Source organism: Lacerta agilis, chromosome 7 (assembly GCF_009819535.1).
Source record: "Lacerta agilis isolate rLacAgi1 chromosome 7, rLacAgi1.pri, whole genome shotgun sequence".
In the NCBI taxonomy this organism is placed as follows: Eukaryota; Metazoa; Chordata; class Lepidosauria; order Squamata; family Lacertidae; genus Lacerta; species Lacerta agilis.
In genome coordinates this window covers 86281359-86303273 of record NC_046318.1, presented here as the reverse complement: position 1 = coordinate 86303273, position 21915 = coordinate 86281359, and the positions used below count along the sequence as shown (strand labels likewise).

At 51.4% G+C, this 21915-nt stretch overlaps 1 protein-coding gene across 1 annotated transcript in view; it reads right to left on the bottom strand.

Annotated features, from left to right (window-relative positions):
- Positions 1-2845: 2845 nt before the first annotated feature.
- The window catches only part of EPPK1 (epiplakin 1), a 33762-nt gene continuing 14692 nt past the window's right edge, over positions 2846-21915 (bottom strand). The window contains exon 2 of the mRNA XM_033155985.1: positions 2846-20129. Coding sequence (XP_033011876.1) covers positions 3704-20044 — 16341 coding nt within the window. The 5' untranslated portion in view covers positions 20045-20129 and the 3' untranslated portion in view covers positions 2846-3703. The remainder of the gene's footprint in view (positions 20130-21915) is intronic.

Here is a 21915-nt window from a genome sequence, read left to right as displayed (position 1 = left end):
CTCTCCATCAGGGCTGTGGTTGGGTGAGGGACGGAAGAGACAGCAGCTCCCAGCTCAATCCCTCTTGGATGATGCTCCCCCTGCCCAACTCTTCCCGGGAGATGCATCACTGGCCCATGGGAGATCCACTGTCATGTTGGTCCTGGCCATTTCTGCAGGCTGGACCAGAAGGTGGTGGTGGGAGAAGCCTGGCCCACACCATGGTTTTAGGCCTTTGGGGCTCTATCTTGTCGCACCTGACTTTTGGCATCTGTGTGAGGCTACAGGGAAAAGTCCTCCAGAGATTTAAGTTAAAATTTAGCTGCTAAAGTGTCATCAGTATATGGCTGACAGACAGTTTTAACTTTCTTCTCTGTGTGCTAGCTCCAGGCTGTGAGCAAGGGAAAACTTCTCTTTGTCTGATTTCTCCAGGTCATGTGTCATTTTAAACATCTAGTGTGTCCCCTTTTACTTACTTTTTCTCTTAACTGAAAAGCCCCAAGTGATGTGCACTTTCCTCAGTTGCTCCATCCCTTAAATCATTTTGGTTGCCCTTCCCTGGACCTTTTCCAGCTCTACATCAGGCGAGTTGATCAGAACTGTACATGATAGTCCAAATGCAGTTGCACCGTAGATTTGCATTATGATATTGGCAGTTTGAGTTTCAGTTCTTTTCCTAATGATCCGTTTCCTAAGGAACCCACACACTGAATTGATGTCTTCATCTAGCTACCCATTGCGACCCCAAGGTCTCATTCCTGGTTCAGACCTCAGGAGCGTATAGGCGCAATTGAGTTTTTTTGCCCCAACATGCATCACTTTACACTTGCCATTTCACCTCCCATGAGCTCAGGGCTCATCCACACATTTCTGTGACTTGCTGTTTGCTCTGATTCAGTGGTCAAGAGAGGATTTTCACAGAGAAGGCAAAAATGGTGCTCAGACACAGAATTTTAAAGCACAGACCTATGCCTAGAAGTGTGACACAAAAGGAAGTCTAGATGAGCCCTCAGTTTGGAGCTCTTTTCAGTCTCTCTTTGTTTTAATGACCCTGAACAATTTAATGTCATCAGCAAACTTGGTCACCTCATCGCCTAGCCCTATCTCTAGATATTTTATGAGCAAGTTAAAAAGCACAGGCCACAATACAGATCCTTGGGGGACTCCACTTTTTATATCCACTTGGAGACCTGCCCATTTATTCCTATTCTTTGCTTCTTGTTTCTTAACCAATTATTCATGCCCAAGAGGATCTCTCCTCTTATTCTATTCCTGCTAAGCTTACAGAGGAATCTGGCTGGTGAAGTAGTTAGTCAAAAGTTGTGTGGAAGTCAAAGTACACAGTGTCATCTGAATCACTTCTGTCGATATGCTGAATGGCACTCTTAGAGAACTTTAAAAGATCAGTGAGACACAGTTTACCCTTGCAGAAGCCATGCTGACTTTGCTTGAGCAAGACTTGTTCTTCTGCATGCTTGGTAATTCTATCTTTAATAATGCTTCAAGCCAATTTTTGTGGAAGGGATGATAAGCTAACTGGTCTGCAATTTCCTGGTTCCCCCTTTCAAAGGGGCTTTTCCCACAGGGTATTTGGCTGGCCACCATGAGAGGAGCCTTCTAGATCAGCTGAGTCTTTGGTCTGATGCAGCTGCAGGGCTCTCCTTGTTCGCTCATCTTTTTTGTTTTGTTTATTTATTATTAAATGTCTGTCCTGCCCATCTTCCTAAAGGAGCCCAGGTTAGTCATTAATGTGCCTGAAGGGACTTAGTTGTTTTTGATGGACAGCCTAACATGGCTGCCACCCCCACTGCCTCCTCTATAAAAATGACTGGGGGGGGGGGGTCCTAGAACACTTAGGTCACAGCCCCGCCATGCATCTGAAGCCCTATTACACCACTCTGACAATCATGGCTTCCCCCAAAGAATCCTGAGAACTGTAGTTTGTTAAGGGTGCTAGGAATTACAGTTCTTCAAGAAGTTGCCTAACATAGGGGTAGCCATTGTGGTGCAATTCCCACTTTCCTTGACCAATGGTCATGCTCATGGGCTGATGGGAGTTGTAGTCCAACAACATCTGGAGGGCACCACGTTGGCTCCCCTGCCCTAACCACTCTCAATGAGAGCCAGTGTGGTGTAGTGGTTAAGAGCAGTAATCTGGGGAACCGGGTTCGTGTCTCCGCTCCTCCACATGCCTCTGCTGGGTGACCTTGGGCTAGTCACACTTCTTTGAAGTCTCTCAGCCCCACTCACCTCACAGAGTGTTTGTTGTGGAGGAGGAAGGGAAAGGAGAATGTGAGCCGCTTTGAGACTCCTGCGGGTAGTGAAAAGCGGGATATCAAATCCAAACTCTTTCTTCTTCTTCTTCTTCTTCTTCTTCTTCTTCAAGACCTTATACTGCACTGGTTACCTTGACTGCCTGCTTTATTCCAGCTCAGTTTTAAGCACTGTTGACCTTTAGCTTTGGAACTAGGTTATTTGAAGGCCTGCCTGGGCTTGTCAGAGCCTGCCCTGACCTTGAGCTTGACCTCAGAGAGCGTCCGCTCACAGGTGCAGCTGTCCAGACCCATCGACCCAGGGGGCAACAGAGACAGGCAATTTACGAGGAAGGGTCCATGAGCTTTCAAACAGGCCTTAAAATGTATCAGCCAGCTTTTCATTAAGCACACTGTGAGCTGGGCTATATATTGTTTTAACTGCTGCTGGTTTTAATTGGGTTGTTTCTATGTATATTTAATACTTATTTCATGTTTTAAATGTTTTATGTAAGCTATATTGGGAGGACGACTTTGCCTATAAATACTAAATTCTGGAATGAATGAATGAAACTGTCCATCAAGAAATATCCATGCAGCCACATAACCCTACAGAGAGTTTTAAAGTTGCATTTTATTGTTAGCAGAAACAGTCAAGCTGAGTAGTTGCTCTCTGACATCCTTCCAGTGTCCTTTCTTATGAAGCGTTTAAATCACCCGCTCTGGAACCCATCACAGAATGGAAGGGCCTTTGGACCTGGGCTCACAACTGTAGCCCACTTGTGATGTTTCCCGGGTGGGTGTTGCAACCCCAGGTTTGGAATAAACAAAGATCAGTGAAAATGGAAGCCAAATTTCCTATGTTCCCCACAATCTACAGGGGGAAAGCAGTGTTTGACCAAAAAACGGATAGATGTGGAAATCAAGTATTCAGTCCAAGTCATTTTCCATTGTGAACTGACATCCACAGACCAGCTTAAGGGGGGGTCACATCCTGCTTTTTAGCACTCTCAATGCACCCTCTCAAGTCACGAATGGTTCACTCTTGTCCTTGGTCACACCCAGGTTGCACCATCCTTGAGTAGCTACCAGCGATGATGGAGACCCCTGTTTCATGCAGAGATTGCTTGAAGTCACAGACATTATTTTCACACACACCCCATGCCTTTCAGGGAGAGTGCTGTATGAGCAGAACTTCTTTCAGTTGTGGCTGGCAATCCAGGGAAGAAGTGCAGATGCTCAAAACAAGAATTGCCCCAGGCCCCCCACCAGTGTGCAAATGCAGAGAAACAATAGCATTAAGAACTCTCTCAAAAGGTCACAGCAGATGAACGGCTTCCTGCTGACAGGGCCCATCCTTGGTGTGCTTGTGAAGGAGAATGTTGGTTAAGGATGGATGTGGGGGGGGGAGGGCAGGCAGCCTTTGGTTAGAGAGAGCCGAATGAACCACCAGGCTTTGATTACTCAGTTGGCTATGAGTGGGCACCCTGGTCCTTCCAACATACTTTCCCTTTTCTGCAGGACGTTTTTCTGTTTGCCTTGTGCTTCCCATGTTTGCTTTCAACCTCATCAATCATGGCAGTGATTGTGGTTATCATTTCTTGAATGGGCAATGTCCCTGCTCTGTACAGTTCAAGGAGCTCTTGCCTTTTATCTTGAGGGACATACTTAGAAAACAGAAGATCCAGCACACACACTTTTTGCCCCTTGTACTCTCCTACAGTCACGTGGACCATAGTTGTCCTCAAGGATTTCCTCAGCTGCTGCTGCCGTGCATGTGAATCGACGTGTTCCTCCGTGAGCCTGCCCTCTGCACTTGCTGACTGATCTCTGTCACACTTTTCCATTTTGGTGATGATGTTGGTGAGAATGCCGATCAGTTCCTGCACAGAGAGCGCTTTGGCTTCACATTTGTTTAGAAGTTCCTGCTTCTTCTCCTCTGAGATGTATTTGGAGGAGAGAAGATTCCAGCAAGACACCATCTGCCCTTTGAACTCTCCAACTGGTACCACAAAACTCTCAGAGCGTAGCATGTTTTCCAAAGAAGAGGAAGTGGAGAGGCAAACTTTCTCAACTCTTTCTGACAATTGTGTCTCTGGCTTTGGACTTTCAATGCGTCCAGGGTCAGTGATGTTCTCCTCTTCTGTTCTGTTGATGATAGAAGTCACCACGGTTTCCATTTGGTCAATGGTGAGGATGCCAGATTGGTACAGTTGCAGCAGCTCCTTCCGTTTCTCCTCAGGGATATAATGAGAATGGAGTAGATCCCACAATGATACATGGGGCTCATGGAATTGACCAATGGATATGTTGACTAGTCTGGATTTCAAAGAATCCTGCGTTTTCTCTTGGTCTTCTGCCTTAGAAGTGTCAAGTGTTCTGGGTGGTTTAATGTCTTCCATGGGAATTTCCTCACTTCTGCATGGTGTGCCACTACCCATTGTGGGTTGTGTAATAAGTGTAGTGATGCTTTTAATACTTTCTTTAACGCTTACTGTTGGTGCTCCATGTCTGTGCACAATCTCCTCTTTCCTGATATTAGAGACAAACTGTGAAAAGAAAGGATCCCAGACGGAAGCCTTTTGACCACGGACTTCTCGTATGGTGACATCAATATTTTTAAGGCGCAAGCTGTGCTGGAGAAGGTCATAGTATGATGACTCTGGAGCTTCAATATCCTTTTGCTCAATTGCGTCACTGCTAAGATGTGAAGTGCTCTCCAGATGCTCCTCAGTTTTAGTGACAATGGAGGTGGCAACAGTTGCTACTTGATCAATGGTGAGGATCCCAGATTTGTACAGCTTCAACAACTCCTTCTGCTTCTCTTCAGGGATGTACTTAGAGTGAAGGATGTCCCACACAGAAAGCTTCTGTCCACGGAACTCACCTATGGTGACCTCCACCATTCGGGATTTCAGAGCTTTTTCCTTTTCTTCCCATTCCAGAAGTGATGCTTCTTCTGTCCCAGATGAGGCCATGTCAGCAGATGATAGATTATCAGCTAAAAATTTATTACGTTGCTCTGACATTTCAGTAATAAGAGTAGAAAGAACAGCTGCCAACTCCTCAGGAGTTAGTTGGCAATTTCTATATATGCTTAGAAGCTCTTCTCTTTTGCCCTCTGAGATGTACTGAGAGAAGAGGAGGTCCCACAGGGAGACTTCTTGCCCCTGGAACTCACCGACGTGCAGGACCACGGTATGATTCCGCAAGGGCTCTTCCCAGCTTCCTGAGGGCGAGGGCGAGTGGGATGCTTCCTTCGTTTTCTCCTCTGTTTTGTTGACGATGGCGGTGACTACAGTTTCCATTTGGTCAATGGTGAGGATGCCAGATTTGTAGAGTTGAAGGAGCTCCTTCCGCTTCTCCTCAGGGATGTATTTGGAGTGAAGCACGTCCCACACGGAAACCTCCCTTCCGTGGAACGCGCTTGCCGTGACTTTAACCTTCCGGGATTTCAGAGCCGCTTCCTTTTCTCCCAGTTCTGGATCGTCCATCTCCTGTTCATCATCGTCATCGTCTTCCTCCCCCTCCCCCTCAAGGTCATCGTTGCTGGGGCTTCTCACTTTAATGTCCAATTTCCTACTTGTGGCTTCCTTTTTTGTGACCAGGGTGGTGAGGACATAGATCAACCGGTCCATTGGTAGCATCCCTCTCTTGTACAAGTCCAAGAACTCTGCCCTTTTTTCTTCCGTGATATAGTTGGAGAAGAGCAGGTCCCACACAGTGACCGTCTGGCCTCTTTGCAGCCCAGCAGGCATTTGGAGGGTCGTGGACTTCAAGGTCTTCTGCCAGTTCTCTTCAAAGGATGGGTGGGCAGTGTCTTGCTTGGGTGATGTTGCTTGAGGTGTACGTGGAGCGTGTTCACGGCCCGTGAGCTTGGTGTTCCTTTCCTCTTTCTCGGTAACGATGGTAACGAGGATGTGGGTGATCTCCTCAAGGGTTAGGGTGCCAGCTTTGTACTGCCTCAGCAGCTCCATCCTCTTATGGGGAGAGGTGTATCTGGAGAAGAGGAGGTCCCAGGTGGAGACATCTTGGCCCTCGAATAGGCCCACACCAACCCTGGTCTTGGCAGACTGCAGGGCCTTCCTTGTGCTGTCGTTCAGATAGAAGGAAAAGGAGCCCTTGTCCATCACTTGGAGCATCAACAGACCGGTTTCTGGATCGGGGAGACACCTGTGCCGAAGCTGCAAGTACGTGAGGTTCTCGTGGGTGTTGGGGTCGAAGAAGCCCTTGGTGTCATCGGTGGGATCTGAGAGGATGCGGTTCATTTCCTCGTCAAAGAAGCCCCGCTTGTATGCTACATTCACGGGGAGGCGATGACTTTGCACTGGGTCGATTATGCCGCCAGTGGCGATCTGAGCCTCCAGGAGGCGGATGCCGTGATCTTTGACGATGAGGCCTTTCTTCATGGCCTGGAAAAGGGAGATCTTGTTCCCCGTGTAGGGGTCGTTGTATCCGGTCACGGCTCTCTCTGCAGAGAGAAGCTTGTCCTTCAGCTCGGCACCCACCAGCTCGGCAGAGACAGCTTCGTCGACAGAGAGCTTCTCGTTCTTCAGGGGGTCCGTGATGAACCCCGTGGCGGCCTGTGCCTCCAGCAGCACCAGGGCAGTGCCCGGCCTCAAGAAGCCTTTCCACATGGCCTGGTAGATGGTCATCTTCTCTGTCTTGGAAGGGTCTGAGCGGGATGGCACGAGAACTCCGGCAATGCAGCTGGTGCCCTCCAGGTATCGCTTCACCGAATCTCTTTCTGTGACCTCTTCTACAGTTTTGGTTCCGTGCGTGAGTTCAGAGAGTGTTTCCTTGTCAATGATTTCCGAGTTGAAGAGCTCCGAGGCTGTCACCTGCCTCCTGAGCCCAGAGAATTTCAGCTTGTTGCTCTTTTCCTCCATCTCCTCTATGAGGATGGTGATTCTTCGGACGAGCTCCTCGCTGGTCAAGGATCCTGCTCGGTACTTCTCCAGGAGTTCCTGCCGTTTGTCTGCGGTCACGTATTTGGAGAAGAGAAGCTCCCATGCGGACTGCTTGTGGCCTTGGAACTCGCCCGAGGGCATCTCCACGGTGACCTGCCGCAAGGCACTTTCCAGTTCTTCCTCGCGCGAGGATGCTGCAGCAGCATCTCCGTGGGACGGAGTCCTTTCCCTGCTAGGACTGCAGGCACCTTCTCTATCTCCACCGTGGCTTCCTCCTGTCTCTGTGAGAAGGGGGGCCAGCGTGACGATCATTTCCTGAATGCTGAGGATTCCTGACCGGTACTTTGTGAAGATCTCCTCTCTCTGGGCTGCTGGAACGTATTGAGAGAAGAGGAGGTCCCACAGGGAGACTTCTTGCCCCTGGAACTCACCGACGTGCAGGACCACGGTATGATTCCGCAAGGGCTCTTCCCAGCTTCCTGAGGGCGAGGGCGAGTGGGATGCTTCCTTCGTTTTCTCCTCCTCTGTTTTGTTGACGATGGCGGTGACTACAGTTTCCATTTGGTCAATGGTGAGGATGCCAGATTTGTAGAGTTGAAGGAGCTCCTTCCGCTTCTCCTCAGGGATGTATTTGGAGTGAAGCACGTCCCACACGGAAACCTCCCTTCCGTGGAACGCACTTGCCGTGACTTTAACCTTCCGGGATTTCAGAGCCGCTTCCTTTTCTCCCAGTTCTGGATCGTCCATCTCCTGTTCATCATCGTCATCGTCTTCCTCCCCCTCCCCCTCAAGGTCATCGTTGCTGGGGCTTCTCACTTTAATGTCCAATTTCCTACTTGTGGCTTCCTTTTTTGTGACCAGGGTGGTGAGGACATAGATCAACCGGTCCATTGGTAGCATCCCTCTCTTGTACAAGTCCAAGAACTCTGCCCTCTTTTCTTCCGTGATATAGTTGGAGAAGAGCAGGTCCCACACAGTGACCGTCTGGCCTCTTTGCGGCCCAGCAGGCATTTGGAGGGTCGTGGACTTCAAGGTCTTCTGCCAGTTCTCTTCAAAGGATGGGTGGGCAGTGTCTTGCTTGGGTGATGTTGCTTGAGGTGTACGTGGAGCGTGTTCACGGCCCGTGAGCTTGGTGTTCCTTTCCTCTTTCTCGGTAACGATGGTAACGAGGATGTGGGTGATCTCCTCAAGGGTTAGGGTGCCAGCTTTGTACTGCCTCAGCAGCTCCATCCTCTTATGGGGAGAGGTGTATCTGGAGAAGAGGAGGTCCCAGGCGGAGACATCTTGGCCCTCGAATAGGCCCACACCAACCCTGGTCTTGGCAGACTGCAGGGCCTTCCTTGTGCTGTCGTTCAGATAGAAGGAAAAGGAGCCCTTGTCCATCACTTGGAGCATCAACAGACCGGTTTCTGGATCGGGGAGACACCTGTGCCGAAGCTGCAAGTACGTGAGGTTCTCGTGGGTGTTGGGGTCGAAGAAGCCCTTGGTGTCATCGGTGGGATCTGAGAGGATGCGGTTCATTTCCTCGTCAAAGAAGCCCCGCTTGTATGCTACATTCACGGGGAGGCGATGACTTTGCACTGGGTCGATTATGCCGCCAGTGGCGATCTGAGCCTCCAGGAGGCGGATGCCGTGATCTTTGACGATGAGGCCTTTCTTCATGGCCTGGAAAAGGGAGATCTTGTTCCCCGTGTAGGGGTCGTTGTATCCGGTCACGGCTCTCTCTGCAGAGAGAAGCTTGTCCTTCAGCTCGGCACCCACCAGCTCGGCAGAGACAGCTTCGTCGACAGAGAGCTTCTCGTTCTTCAGGGGGTCCGTGATGAACCCCGTGGCGGCCTGTGCCTCCAGCAGCACCAGGGCAGTGCCCGGCCTCAAGAAGCCTTTCCACATGGCCTGGTAGATGGTCATCTTCTCTGTCTTGGAAGGGTCTGAGCGGGATGGCACGAGAACTCCGGCAATGCAGCTGGTGCCCTCCAGGTATCGCTTCACCGAATCTCTTTCTGTGACCTCTTCTACAGTTTTGGTTCCGTGCGTGAGTTCAGAGAGTGTTTCCTTGTCAATGATTTCCGAGTTGAAGAGCTCCGAGGCTGTCACCTGCCTCCTGAGCCCAGAGAATTTCAGCTTGTTGCTCTTTTCCTCCATCTCCTCTATGAGGATGGTGATTCTTCGGACGAGCTCCTCGCTGGTCAAGGATCCTGCTCGGTACTTCTCCAGGAGTTCCTGCCGTTTGTCTGCGGTCACGTATTTGGAGAAGAGAAGCTCCCATGCGGACTGCTTGTGGCCTTGGAACTCGCCCGAGGGCATCTCCACGGTGACCTGCCGCAAGGCACTTTCCAGTTCTTCCTCGCGCGAGGATGCTGCAGCAGCATCTCCGTGGGACGGAGTCCTTTCCCTGCTAGGACTGCAGGCACCTTCTCTATCTCCACCGTGGCTTCCTCCTGTCTCTGTGAGAAGGGGGGCCAGCGTGACGATCATTTCCTGAATGCTGAGGATTCCTGACCGGTACTTTGTGAAGATCTCCTCTCTCTGGGCTGCTGGAACGTATTGAGAGAAGAGGAGGTCCCACAGGGAGACTTCTTGCCCCTGGAACTCACCGACGTGCAGGACCACGGTATGATTCCGCAAGGGCTCTTCCCAGCTTCCTGAGGGCGAGGGCGAGTGGGATGCTTCCTTCGTTTTCTCCTCCTCTGTTTTGTTGACGATGGCGGTGACTACAGTTTCCATTTGGTCAATGGTGAGGATGCCAGATTTGTAGAGTTGAAGGAGCTCCTTCCGCTTTTCCTCAGGGATGTATTTGGAGTGAAGCACGTCCCACACGGAAACCTCCCTTCCGTGGAACGCGCTTGCCGTGACTTTAACCTTCCGGGATTTCAGAGCCGCTTCCTTTTCTCCCAGTTCTGGATCGTCCATCTCCTGTTCATCATCGTCATCGTCTTCCTCCCCCTCCCCCTCAAGGTCATCGTTGCTGGGGCTTCTCACTTTAATGTCCAATTTCCTACTTGTGGCTTCCTTTTTTGTGACCAGGGTGGTGAGGACATAGATCAACCGGTCCATTGGTAGCATCCCTCTCTTGTACAAGTCCAAGAACTCTGCCCTTTTTTCTTCCGTGATATAGTTGGAGAAGAGCAGGTCCCACACAGTGACCGTCTGGCCTCTTTGCGGCCCAGCAGGCATTTGGAGGGTCGTGGACTTCAAGGTCTTCTGCCAGTTCTCTTCAAAGGATGGGTGGGCAGTGTCTTGCTTGGGTGATGTTGCTTGAGGTGTACGTGGAGCGTGTTCACGGCCCGTGAGCTTGGTGTTCCTTTCCTCTTTCTCGGTAACGATGGTAACGAGGATGTGGGTGATCTCCTCAAGGGTTAGGGTGCCAGCTTTGTACTGCCTCAGCAGCTCCATCCTCTTATGGGGAGAGGTGTATCTGGAGAAGAGGAGGTCCCAGGCGGAGACATCTTGGCCCTCGAATAGGCCCACACCAACCCTGGTCTTGGCAGACTGCAGGGCCTTCCTTGTGCTGTCGTTCAGATAGAAGGAAAAGGAGCCCTTGTCCATCACTTGGAGCATCAACAGACCGGTTTCTGGATCGGGGAGACACCTGTGCCGAAGCTGCAAGTACGTGAGGTTCTCGTGGGTGTTGGGGTCGAAGAAGCCCTTGGTGTCATCGGTGGGATCTGAGAGGATGCGGTTCATTTCCTCGTCAAAGAAGCCCCGCTTGTATGCTACGTTCACGGGGAGGCGATGACTTTGCACTGGGTCGATTATGCCGCCAGTGGCGATCTGAGCCTCCAGGAGGCGGATGCCATGATCTTTGACGATGAGGCCTTTCTTCATGGCCTGGAAAAGGGAGATCTTGTTCCCCGTGTAGGGGTCGTTGTATCCGGTCACGGCTCTCTCTGCAGAGAGAAGCTTGTCCTTCAGCTCGGCACCCACCAGCTCGGCAGAGACAGCTTCGTCGACAGAGAGCTTCTCGTTCTTCAGGGGGTCCGTGATGAACCCCGTGGCGGCCTGTGCCTCCAGCAGCACCAGGGCAGTGCCCGGCCTCAAGAAGCCTTTCCACATGGCCTGGTAGATGGTCATCTTCTCTGTCTTGGAAGGGTCTGAGCGGGATGGCACGAGAACTCCGGCAATGCAGCTGGTGCCCTCCAGGTATCGCTTCACCGAATCTCTTTCTGTGACCTCTTCTACAGTTTTGGTTCCGTGCGTGAGTTCAGAGAGTGTTTCCTTGTCAATGATTTCCGAGTTGAAGAGCTCTGAGGCTGTCACCTGCCTCCTGAGCCCAGAGAATTTCAGCTTGTTGCTCTTTTCCTCCATCTCCTCTATGAGGATGGTGATTCTTCGGACGAGCTCCTCGCTGGTCAAGGATCCTGCTCGGTACTTCTCCAGGAGTTCCTGCCGTTTGTCTGCGGTCACGTATTTGGAGAAGAGAAGCTCCCATGCGGACTGCTTGTGGCCTTGGAACTCGCCCGAGGGCATCTCCACGGTGACCTGCCGCAAGGCACTTTCCAGTTCTTCCTCGCGCGAGGATGCTGCAGCAGCATCTCCGTGGGACGGAGTCCTTTCCCTGCTAGGACTGCAGGCACCTTCTCTATCTCCACCGTGGCTTCCTCCTGTCTCTGTGAGAAGGGGGGCCAGCGTGACGATCATTTCCTGAATGCTGAGGATTCCTGACCGGTACTTTGTGAAGATCTCCTCTCTCTGGGCTGCTGGAACGTATTGAGAGAAGAGGAGGTCCCACAGGGAGACTTCTTGCCCCTGGAACTCACCGACGTGCAGGACCACGGTATGATTCCGCAAGGGCTCTTCCCAGCTTCCTGAGGGCGAGGGCGAGTGGGATGCTTCCTTCGTTTTCTCCTCCTCTGTTTTGTTGACGATGGCGGTGACTACAGTTTCCATTTGGTCAATGGTGAGGATGCCAGATTTGTAGAGTTGAAGGAGCTCCTTCCGCTTCTCCTCAGGGATGTATTTGGAGTGAAGCACGTCCCACACGGAAACCTCCCTTCCGTGGAACGCGCTTGCCGTGACCTTAACCTTCCGGGATTTCAGAGCCGCTTCCTTTTCTCCCAGTTCTGGATTGTCCATCTCCTGTTCGTCATCGTCATCGTCTTCCTCCCCCTCCCCCTCAAGGTCATCGTTGCTGGGGCTTCTCACTTTAATGTCCAATTTCCTACTTGTGGCTTCCTTTTTTGTGACCAGGGTGGTGAGGACATAGATCAACCGGTCCATTGGTAGCATCCCTCTCTTGTACAAGTCCAAGAACTCTGCCCTCTTTTCTTCCGTGATATAGTTGGAGAAGAGCAGGTCCCACACAGTGACCGTCTGGCTTCTTTGCGGCCCAGCAGGCATTTGGAGGGTCGTGGACTTCAAGGTCTTCTGCCAGCTCTCTTTGAAGGATGGGTGGATGGTGTCATGGTCTAGTTTTCTCTTTTGATTGATGCTCTGCTCCTCTTTCTCTTTGATGGTTGATATCAATGTAGGAATCATTTCCTGAATTGTTATTTTTCCAGATTTGTACAGTCTTATGAGCTCTTGGCTTTTATTTTCTGTAATGTATTTAGAGAAGAGGAGATCCCAAAGGGAAACCTCCTGTCCTTGGAAATGACCCACATTTACTCTTGTAGTTCTAGACCTCAAAGTCTTCTTTATATTTTCCTCCAAACTAAAGGCAGTTGTGGTCTGATCCTGTATTTGAAGCATCATTAGTCCAGTTTCTGTGTCATGAACACATCTCTTAAGCAACTGCATATATGTCAGGTTCTCGTGGGTGTTGGGGTCAAAGAAGCCCTTGGTGTCATCACTGGGGTCTGAGAGAATTTGGTTCATTTTCTCATCAAAATAGCCCCGTTTGTAGGCCACCTCAACTGGGACACGATGGCTGTTGACTGGGTCAATTATGCCCCCCGTAGCAATCTGGGCTTCTAGCAGGCGGATGCCATGCTCTTTGATGATCAGATCTTTCTTCATGGCCTGGAAAAGAGAGATCTTTTTCCCTGTGTTTGGATCAGTATATCCAGTGACAGCTTTCTCAGCACAAAGAAGCTTGTTGTGAATTTCTCCACCCACCAGCCTGGCAGAGATGGCCTCATTGACAGACAGTCTTTCATTCTTCAGGGGGTCAATGATGAACCCAGTGGCTGCTTGTGCCTCCAGCAGCACCAGAGCAGTTCCTGGCCTCAAGACATTCTTCCACATGGCCTGGTAGATACTCATCTTCTCGGTCTTGGAAGGATCTGTCTTGGACGGCACAAGCACTCCGGCAATGCAGCTGGTGCCTTCCAGGTATCGTTTCACCGAGTCGATCTTTGCCACGTCTTTTGCCGTCTGCTTTCCTTCCTCCAGGTTCTTCAGAGTCTCTTTACCTATTATTTCTGCTTTCAGTAGTTCCGAAGCTGTGACTTGTTTCCGTAGCCCTTGGAACCATATATCTCTTCTATTTTCTTCTTTTTCTTTTATTATGTTCAGAATTTCGTCCGTGATGTGCTGTAGAACAGCAGAAGATTCCAGTTTGTATTTTTTAATCAGCTCGTTCCTCTTCTCTTCAGTGAAGTAGCTTGAAGAAAGAAGGTCCCACAGAGACACAATCTGGCCCCTGAATTTCCCAAGTGTTACATTTACTTTGGTGGATGAAAATATATTTTTTGTTATTTCATCTACATAGAAATAGTCCCTCTTGCTCAGCAGCTGTAGGAGGTACATCCCTGTCTCTTTGGTGCACCTGTGCAATAGTTGGGCGTAGGTAATCCTTTCCTGGGTGTTGGGATCCACAAATCCTTTGGTAGCATATTTTGGATCAGAAAGCCACAGGTAAGTGCCCTCATCCAAACACTCCCGTTTGTAAGCCACCTCCACAGGGATGCGGTGACCATGCACAGGGTCAATGATGCCACCAGTGGCAATCTGGGCCTCCAGAAGCCTGAGAGCAAGTCCTTTCTCTATGATGCTTTTTTTCATGGCTTGGAAGAGAGATATTTTGTTCCCTGTGGAAGGGTCAGTGTAGCCAGTAACGGCTTTCTCTGCAGAAAGAAGTTTCTCTCGAAGGTCTTCACCCACAAGCCTCACAGAGATTGCTTGGTCAACGGAGAATGTTTTCTTCTTCAATGGGTCGATGATGAATCCGGTGGCAGCCTGTGCTTCCAGCAACATCAGACCATGTTCTGGGGACAGGACCCCTTTCTTCATGGCTTCATAGATGGTCATCTTCTGCCCTTTGGCTACTAAGACTCCAGCGATGCAGCCTGTTCCCTCCAGGTATCGCTTCACGGAGTCCTTCTGGGCAAGCTGCTGAAGGGCACAAGGCCCCTGGTGAAGCCCATCCAGCGTCTTCTTATCAATGATCTCAGAGTTGAACAGCTCTGCCGCTGACACATCCCCCCTCGGTCCCTTCAGCTTGAGTGCCTGCATCTGCTGCTCCGTTTCCTCGATGATAGCAGTGATGGCTTTGCTGAGTTGTTCCAGGGTCAGGCCCTCAAACTTGTACTGGCGCACCAGCTCTTTTCTTCTCTGTTCCTGAATGTATGGGGAGCAAAGGAGGTCCCACATGGAGACAGTTTGGCCTTTGTACCTGCCAATGTGCATCTGCATCGGTTGTGCTTGCAGGAACTGTTTGGTTGCCTCATTGATGTAGAAGTACCTTCCACCCCTTTTGACTATTTGCAGCATGTACAGTCCAGTCTCTGGATCTTGGGTGCATCGTTCTAGAAGCTGCAAGTAGGTGAGATTCTCATGGGTGTTGGGGTCAAAAAAGCCTTTGGTATCATCTGTGGGGTCCAAAAGGATTTGGTTCAGTTTTTCATCAAAGTAACCTCGTCTGTAAGCTACTTCTACGGGGATGCGGTGGCTGTGAACAGGGTCAATGATGCCCCCGGTGGCTATCTGGGCCTCAAGGAGACGAATGCCATGGCTTTTCACAATGAGCCCTTCATTCATGGCCTCAAAGAGGGAGATCTGTTCTTTTGTGTAGGGGTGTGTGTATCCTGTCGCAGCTTTTTCTGCACTCAGCAGCTTCTCATAAATCTCTCTTCCGATCAGCCCGCCTGCCAACGCTTCGTCTACTGACAACTTCTTGTTTCTCACTGGGTCAAGAAGGAAGCCAGTGGCAGCCTGGGCTTCCAGCAGCACCAGAGCTGCCCCTGGCCGGAGGAGACTCTGCCTCATGGCCTGGTAGATGCTCAACCTCTCCTGGCTTGGCTGTAGAAGGACTCCAGCGATGAAGTTGCAGCCCTCAAGGTATCGGCTGACTGAATCCATTTTGGTGACTTCCTGGACAGTTTTCTTTCCCTCTCTCAGTTCGTCCAGAGTTTCCTTGTCTATGAGCTCCGACTGGAAGAGGTCACTGGCCGACACCTGTTTGCGCAGGCCCTTGAAAGTGAACCTCTTGCTCTGCTGCTCTGTGTCTTCGATGATCTTGGAGGCAGCCACTGCAATCTCATCAAGGACCTCAGCATTCCCCTCTTTGTATGCTGCCACCAGCTCTCTCCGCTTGCTGTTGGTGATGTACTCAGAGTTGAGTAAGTCCCAGAGCGAAGCTTCTTGGCCTTTAAACCGCCCAATGTTGACACCAACAGTGACAGATTTCAGCACTTCCATCGTCTGCTGATCCGCATAGAAAGTGGCCTCTTCCGAGAGAGGAAGCAGCAAGTGTCCTGTCTCGGCATCCCGGACACACCTCTCCTTCAGCTGCTGGTAGGTCAGGCTTTCCTGCGTGTTGGGGTCAAAGAAGACACAGGTGTCGTCATTGTGCTGAGAAAGAGTCTTGTGCATTTCCTCATCGTAGAAGTTGTACTTGTAGGCCGCGTGGAGAGGAAGGTGGTGGTGGTGGATGGGATCGATAACCCCTCCAGTGGCCAGCTGTGCTTCAAGCAAGGGGATGCCAGCAGTGGTGGAGATCAGCTCCTTCTGGATTGCCTGATACACTGAGATAGGCTTCCCTGAGTAGGGGTCAGGATAGCCTGTCAGGGCCCTCTCAGCCTGCAGTAGCTGCTCCACAAGTTCTTCACCCACAATGCCAGCTTTGATGGCCTCTTCTGCTCTAAGCCTCTGGTTGGTCACAAGGTCTGTGATGGAACCTGTTGCTGCCTGGGCTTCCAGAAGCCTTGCCCCTGTGCCTGGGAGAAGGAGGCTCTTCTGCATAGCTTGGTAAATGCTCATTTTCTCGTTGGAGGCCTGAATGAAGACCCCAGCGATGCTCCCAGTGCCCTGCAAGTATTTCTTTACGCTCTCCATCTCAGACACTTCTCTGGCTGTCCTCCTGCCCTGAGCCAGCTCTCTGAATATCTTTTCCGAAATGATGCCAGTATCCAAAAGCCAGACTGCAGGAACTGCACCTCTCAGGCCTTGGAAAGTGACCTGACTTTGAGCCTTCAGTTCCATTTCCTTGATGAGTTCCTGGACAAGGGTGACCAGCTGCTGTAGTGATAATGCCTCAGACCTATACTTCTCCAGGAAGTCTCTTCTCTGCTCCTCCGTGAAGTAGCCAGAATTCAGGAGCTCCCAGAGGGAGACCCTTTTGCCCTGCACATAGGTCTCCATGAAGAGCTGCTTGATCTGCTCATCTGTGGAGGCAGGAGAAGCTGCTTGTGGAAGAGGTAGCAGGTGGACACCAGAGGCTTCATCCTTCTGACACTGATCTATCAGCTGGCTGTAGGTCACCATCTCCTTTCTGTCCAGAGTGCTGAAAGTTTTGGCACCACTGCTTGGGTTGGAAAGTGTCTTGCTGAAGTCCTCATCCAAGTAACCTTTTTTCTGGGCAAATTCTACTGGGACATAATGTCCGCTGTGCGGATCAATGACACCCCCCGTTGACAGCTGGGCATCCATCAGCTGCCTGGCTTGTTTGTCAGCCACGAGGCCCTTCTTCATGGCTTGGAAGAGGGAGATCTTCTTGCCTGTGAAAGGATCCTTGTAGCCAGTGACAGCCTCTTCTGCCCGTTGGAGTTTCTCATAGAGCTCAGGGCCAACAAGGCCTTCCTTCACAGCCTCATCCAGGCCAAGTTTTTTATTCTTCACTGGGTCAACGATGAAGCCAGTGGCTGCTTGTGCCTCAAGTAAGGGCACGGCTACCCCTGGCACCACAATGTTCCTCTTCATGGCTTCGTAGAGACTCACTCGTTCATTGGAGGGCTGCAGCACAATGCCTCCGATGCTTCCAGTGCCATAGAGGTATTTTCGGACAGAGCCCATGCACAGAACCTCCTCCGGGCTCACAGCTCCCTCCAACAAACTTTCAAAGAGGGTCCTGTCGATTATGCCCATCTCCATCAGGTGGTAGGCAGTGACGCGGCCCCTTATGGCTGGGAACTGGATGCAGGCCCATTTCTTCATCTCCTCCTCCAACATGAGCCGGATTTTCTCCAGGGTGACCTTCTGCAGGCAGTAATGGTTGAATATTTCCCTCCTCTTGCCCTCGCTGAAGTACTCAGAGTTCAGCAAATCCCACAGGGAGACCCTTTGCCCTTGGAAGCGCCCATATTTCACAAAGACCGAGGAGCCCCTGAATGCTTGCTTGGTGGTGTCATCAATGAACCGCGGCTTCTTGCTGTTCAGCGGCAGGAGGCAGAGGGAGGTTGAGGGCTCTATGATGCACTTCTCCTTCAGCTGCAGGTAGGTCAGGTTCTCATGGGTGTTTGGGTCAAAGAAGCCCTTGGTGTCATCACTGGGGTCCGAGAGAATCAGATTCATCTTTTTGTCAAAGTAACCCCGTTTGTAGGCAACTTCCACAGGCAGGCGGTGGCTGTTGATGGGGTCGATGATGCCCCCCGTCGCTATCTGTGCTTCCAGCAGGCGGATGGCATGGTCCCTGATGATCAGATCCTTCATCATAGCCTGGAAGAGGGAGATCTTTTCTCCTGTGTAAGGATCCCTGTAGCCAGTGACAGCTTTCTCGGCAGCCAGGAGCTTGTCGTAAACATCTGGGCCAATTACGTTGGCCCTCAGGGCCTCGTCCACAGAGTATTTCTTGTTGGTTGCAGGGTCAATGATGTATCCCGTGGCAGCCTGAGCCTCCAGGAGGATGAGGGAGGTCCCTGGCCGCAGGAAGCCTTTTCTCTTTGCTTGGTAGATGCTGATCTTCTCCTGGGAGTCAGGCAGAAGCAGCCCACTGATGCTGCCCGTCCCTTCCAGATACTTCTTCACCGTGCCCATGTTGACAACATCTTTGGCCAAGGTCTCCCCTTGGGTCAGCTTCTCAAACAAATTCTTGTTGATGATGTCTGAGCTCAGAAGCTGGGCGGGTGTCACCTTGTCCCTCAAGCCCTCAAAGGTGACTCTGGAGTTGGCAACGGCTTGCTGGACGGTGTGAGAGACTTTGTCAGCCAGTTGCCGAGTGGAAAGGCGCCCAGAGGAGAACTGCTGCATGAGGGCTGTCCTCTGCTGTCCTGTAAAGTACTCTGAGAAAAGGAGCTTCCAGAGTGAAACGTGCTTCCCCTTGAATTTCCCACAGGACACAGACACCGTCGTGTTCTCCAGAGCAGACTTTGTGTTGTGGTTAATGAAGGAGTGTTCCCTTCCATGGCCTCCTGAGAGAGGCAGGAGGCAGAGCCCCGTGTCTGGATCTGTGACGCATCTCAAGAGCAGTTCTGCATAGGACAAGTTCTCCTTGGAGTTGGGCTCAAAGAACCCACGGATCTCATCTGTGGGATTGCAGAGGAGGCTCTCTGTGTCCTTGTCTAAGTGGCCCCGCTGACAGGCCATCTCCACAGGAAGCCGGTGATGCGTGTGGGGGTCAACGATGCCTCCAGTGGCAAACTGGGCATCCAGCAGGAAAATGCCAGGGTCCCTGGGCACAAGACCCTTCTTCATGGCTTGAAACAGAGAGACCATCTCACCAGTGTAGGGGTCTTTGTACCCTGTGACTGCTTTCTCTGCTGAAGACAGATTCTCATGGAGCTCTGGCCCAACAACTCCTGCGCGGATGGCAGCATCGGCCGTGAACTTCTCGTTCCTTACAGGGTCTATCAAGCATCCTGTCGCAGCCTGAGCCTGCAGGAGAATCACAGCTGTGCCTGGCATTAGGAGGTGCTCCACTAAAGCCTGGTACAGACTCTTGCATTCATTGGTGTGCAGCAGCGCCACACCGGCAATACTCTTTGTCCCAGAGAGGTACCCCTGAACAGAGTCCATCTCCGCCACTTCCTGCACCGTGAGCTCCCCGTCATGGAGGGCTTTGAACATGGCTGAGTCAATGATTCCAGCATCCAGGAGCTCATGGCTGCACACAGACCCTCTCAGCCCAGGGAAGGAGATTTTCAGTGGCAACAAGAGCAGGCCTTTGGTGTGGTCACAAATGCACCTTCTCATCAGCTCCATGTAGGTGACCTTCTGGTTGTTGTTTGGGTCCAAGAAGCCCTTGGCCTCCTCGTTCTCAGGGTCAGAGAGGAAGTTGCTTAGTTTCTCATCAAGGTAGCCCTTCTCATAAGCCTCTTGTGGAGGGATGCGCTGACCAGTGGCTGGCTCAATGGTGCCCCCGGTGGCTAATTGGGCATCCAGCAGATACAGGCCTTGTTCCCTTCCAAGGAGCTCTTTCTGCAAGGCTTGGTAGAGGGAGATCTTCTGCTCTGTATAAGGGTCTGTGAAGCCCGTTGCTGCTCGCTCTGCGCAGAGCAGCTTCTCCTTCATCTCCAGCCCTGCCAGTCCCATCTCCAGGGCCTGTGCTACAGAGACCAGCTGCTTTCCTGCAAGGTCAACGATGCCACCGGTGGCTGCCTGGGCCTCCAAGAGAGCTGATGCAACGTCAGGCTGCAGCAAATGATGCTGGACAGCTTCATTAAGGCTCATCGTCTTGCCAGAAGAGGCCTCCACGTAGACTCCGGCAATGCTCCTGATGCGTGGGTCTGCCTTTGGTGCTGCTGAGGTGCTGCTGGGGGAGATGTAACCCCCTGGCATGGCTGCTGACCCTGCTGGGCCCCTTGCCTCCATTCTGTTTGTGCAGTTGTTCCGAGTCTCCCACTCCTGGCTCAAGCAGGTGACTCTTCTGCTCCCTTTGCGGGTGGCAAGTGGGTCTCTGCAAGGAGAGGAAAGAAAGGAAACAGTCAGTTGTCATGAAGAGCAGAAAGGAGCACAAGGTCACACTTGAGGAAACCTTTTCTCTTTCACTTTCCCCACGCTATGCATCCTTTTATAAACTTCTGTTGTGCCACTTCTTACTCTAAACTTCTTTTCTCTAAACTAATAAGTCCCCAATGCTGCAAACCTTCACAGAGGAGTCGCTCAAGCTCAATCATTTTGGTGGCCCTTTTCTGAACCTTTTTCAACTCTACAATATTCTTTTCATGATGCGGTGACCAGATGTGCACACAGTACTCCAAATATGGTTGCCTCATAGATTTGTATAATGGCATTATGAGACTGGCAGTTTTATTTCCAATTCCTTTCCTAAGGATTGCTGGCATGGAATTCCACTCTTGATGCAACCTGAAACCTGAAAGGCACCTGCAAAGTGTCCTTGGAATGCGCCTTCTACCTTCATGCACCCACCCATGGGGGGGGGGAGGCACAAGGGGAAACTTCCAAAATACTCCCTGATAATTCAGGAGAGAAAGAAACAGATTTTAAAAGTGGTTCCTCACAACTGCACACATTGCTTTTCCGGTTATAAGGACACTCCCACCAATTACGAGCGATAATGGAGCAATGTTACAACACACCACAAGCACAAGCTTGGCACAAAAACCAAAACCCTGGTAATAAAAGAGAAAGCACGGAATAAAAAGGCGGAAATTGCAGGAGGGGCCCATGTGGTGTGTGCAGAACCCACACAGTCCAGTAATAGGAAGCTGGCCTGGGGAGGCACTCTGTGCTTTGGGCTGGGCCAGCCCCTCTGGAGGATTTGTCAGGTGAGATCTTCCTTGGGTACAGAAGTCATTGCACTAGAAACCTGCCCTCAAATAAAGCTGGAACTGAGCCCTTGTCAAGTCCAAGCAGAGTAATGATCAGCCACAGCGTATTATCTCACCCCCTGTTGCTTCATGAGATCTCTGTCCCCTTTCAGCCTGCGCTAGGGTGGGAAGGAGTAGAGTGGTGAAGGAAGCCCAGACAGGTTTGGCATCCTCCTGAGCCCAGCCCCAGACTCTTTCAACTTCCCCGCTCCTCTTACATTCTGAGCATTTGCCAAGGTTGAGCAACAAAGGATGGAGACAAGCCCAGGCGACCCACTTGCCTCTCCCCTCCCCAGCCCAGCCCTGTTCCTCTTGGTGGCAGATAATCCCCATCTAGGCTTGCACTGAGCCTGGAATGCAGGAGGGGTCAGGGAGGGGGGCACGCAGAGAAGGGGGGACACAGCACCCGGCTGCTGGCTCTGATACTGCTGGCTGCCACAGGTGCAACGCACACTAGCCTATGGAGCAGCCCTACGTCATGGAAAAAAGATAAACTGGTGGCAGGCCAGGCCTTGAGGGCAGCCAGAGCTTAGCCAAGTGAGAGGCTCACAGGTCTTGATCTCAGGACTCCTGCGCAGGGCCAGCTTGCCTGCTTGCACAGAAGAAAAGCACCAGTGTGTGTGTGTTTTGCTCGTGAAATCCTGGTATTTTACAAAAAAGTAGAAATAATGTGTAAAACTTAAGCAGTTACTGCTGAAGCTGTGGCTTTAGAGGTCCTGAAGCCTAGTGGTTAGAAAGGTACAAGGGAGGCCCTCCCCCTCCTTGCCTCCACAGCAAAATGCTCTTTGGGGGCAGCTGCAGTGGAAGGCATGGTGGGGGAAGGCCCCTGTAAATGGGGGCTGGTGTTTAGGATGTGGTGCCCTCAGGGCTAGACCTCATGGTCCAAGCCTGGGGCCCCACAACCTAGGGGTG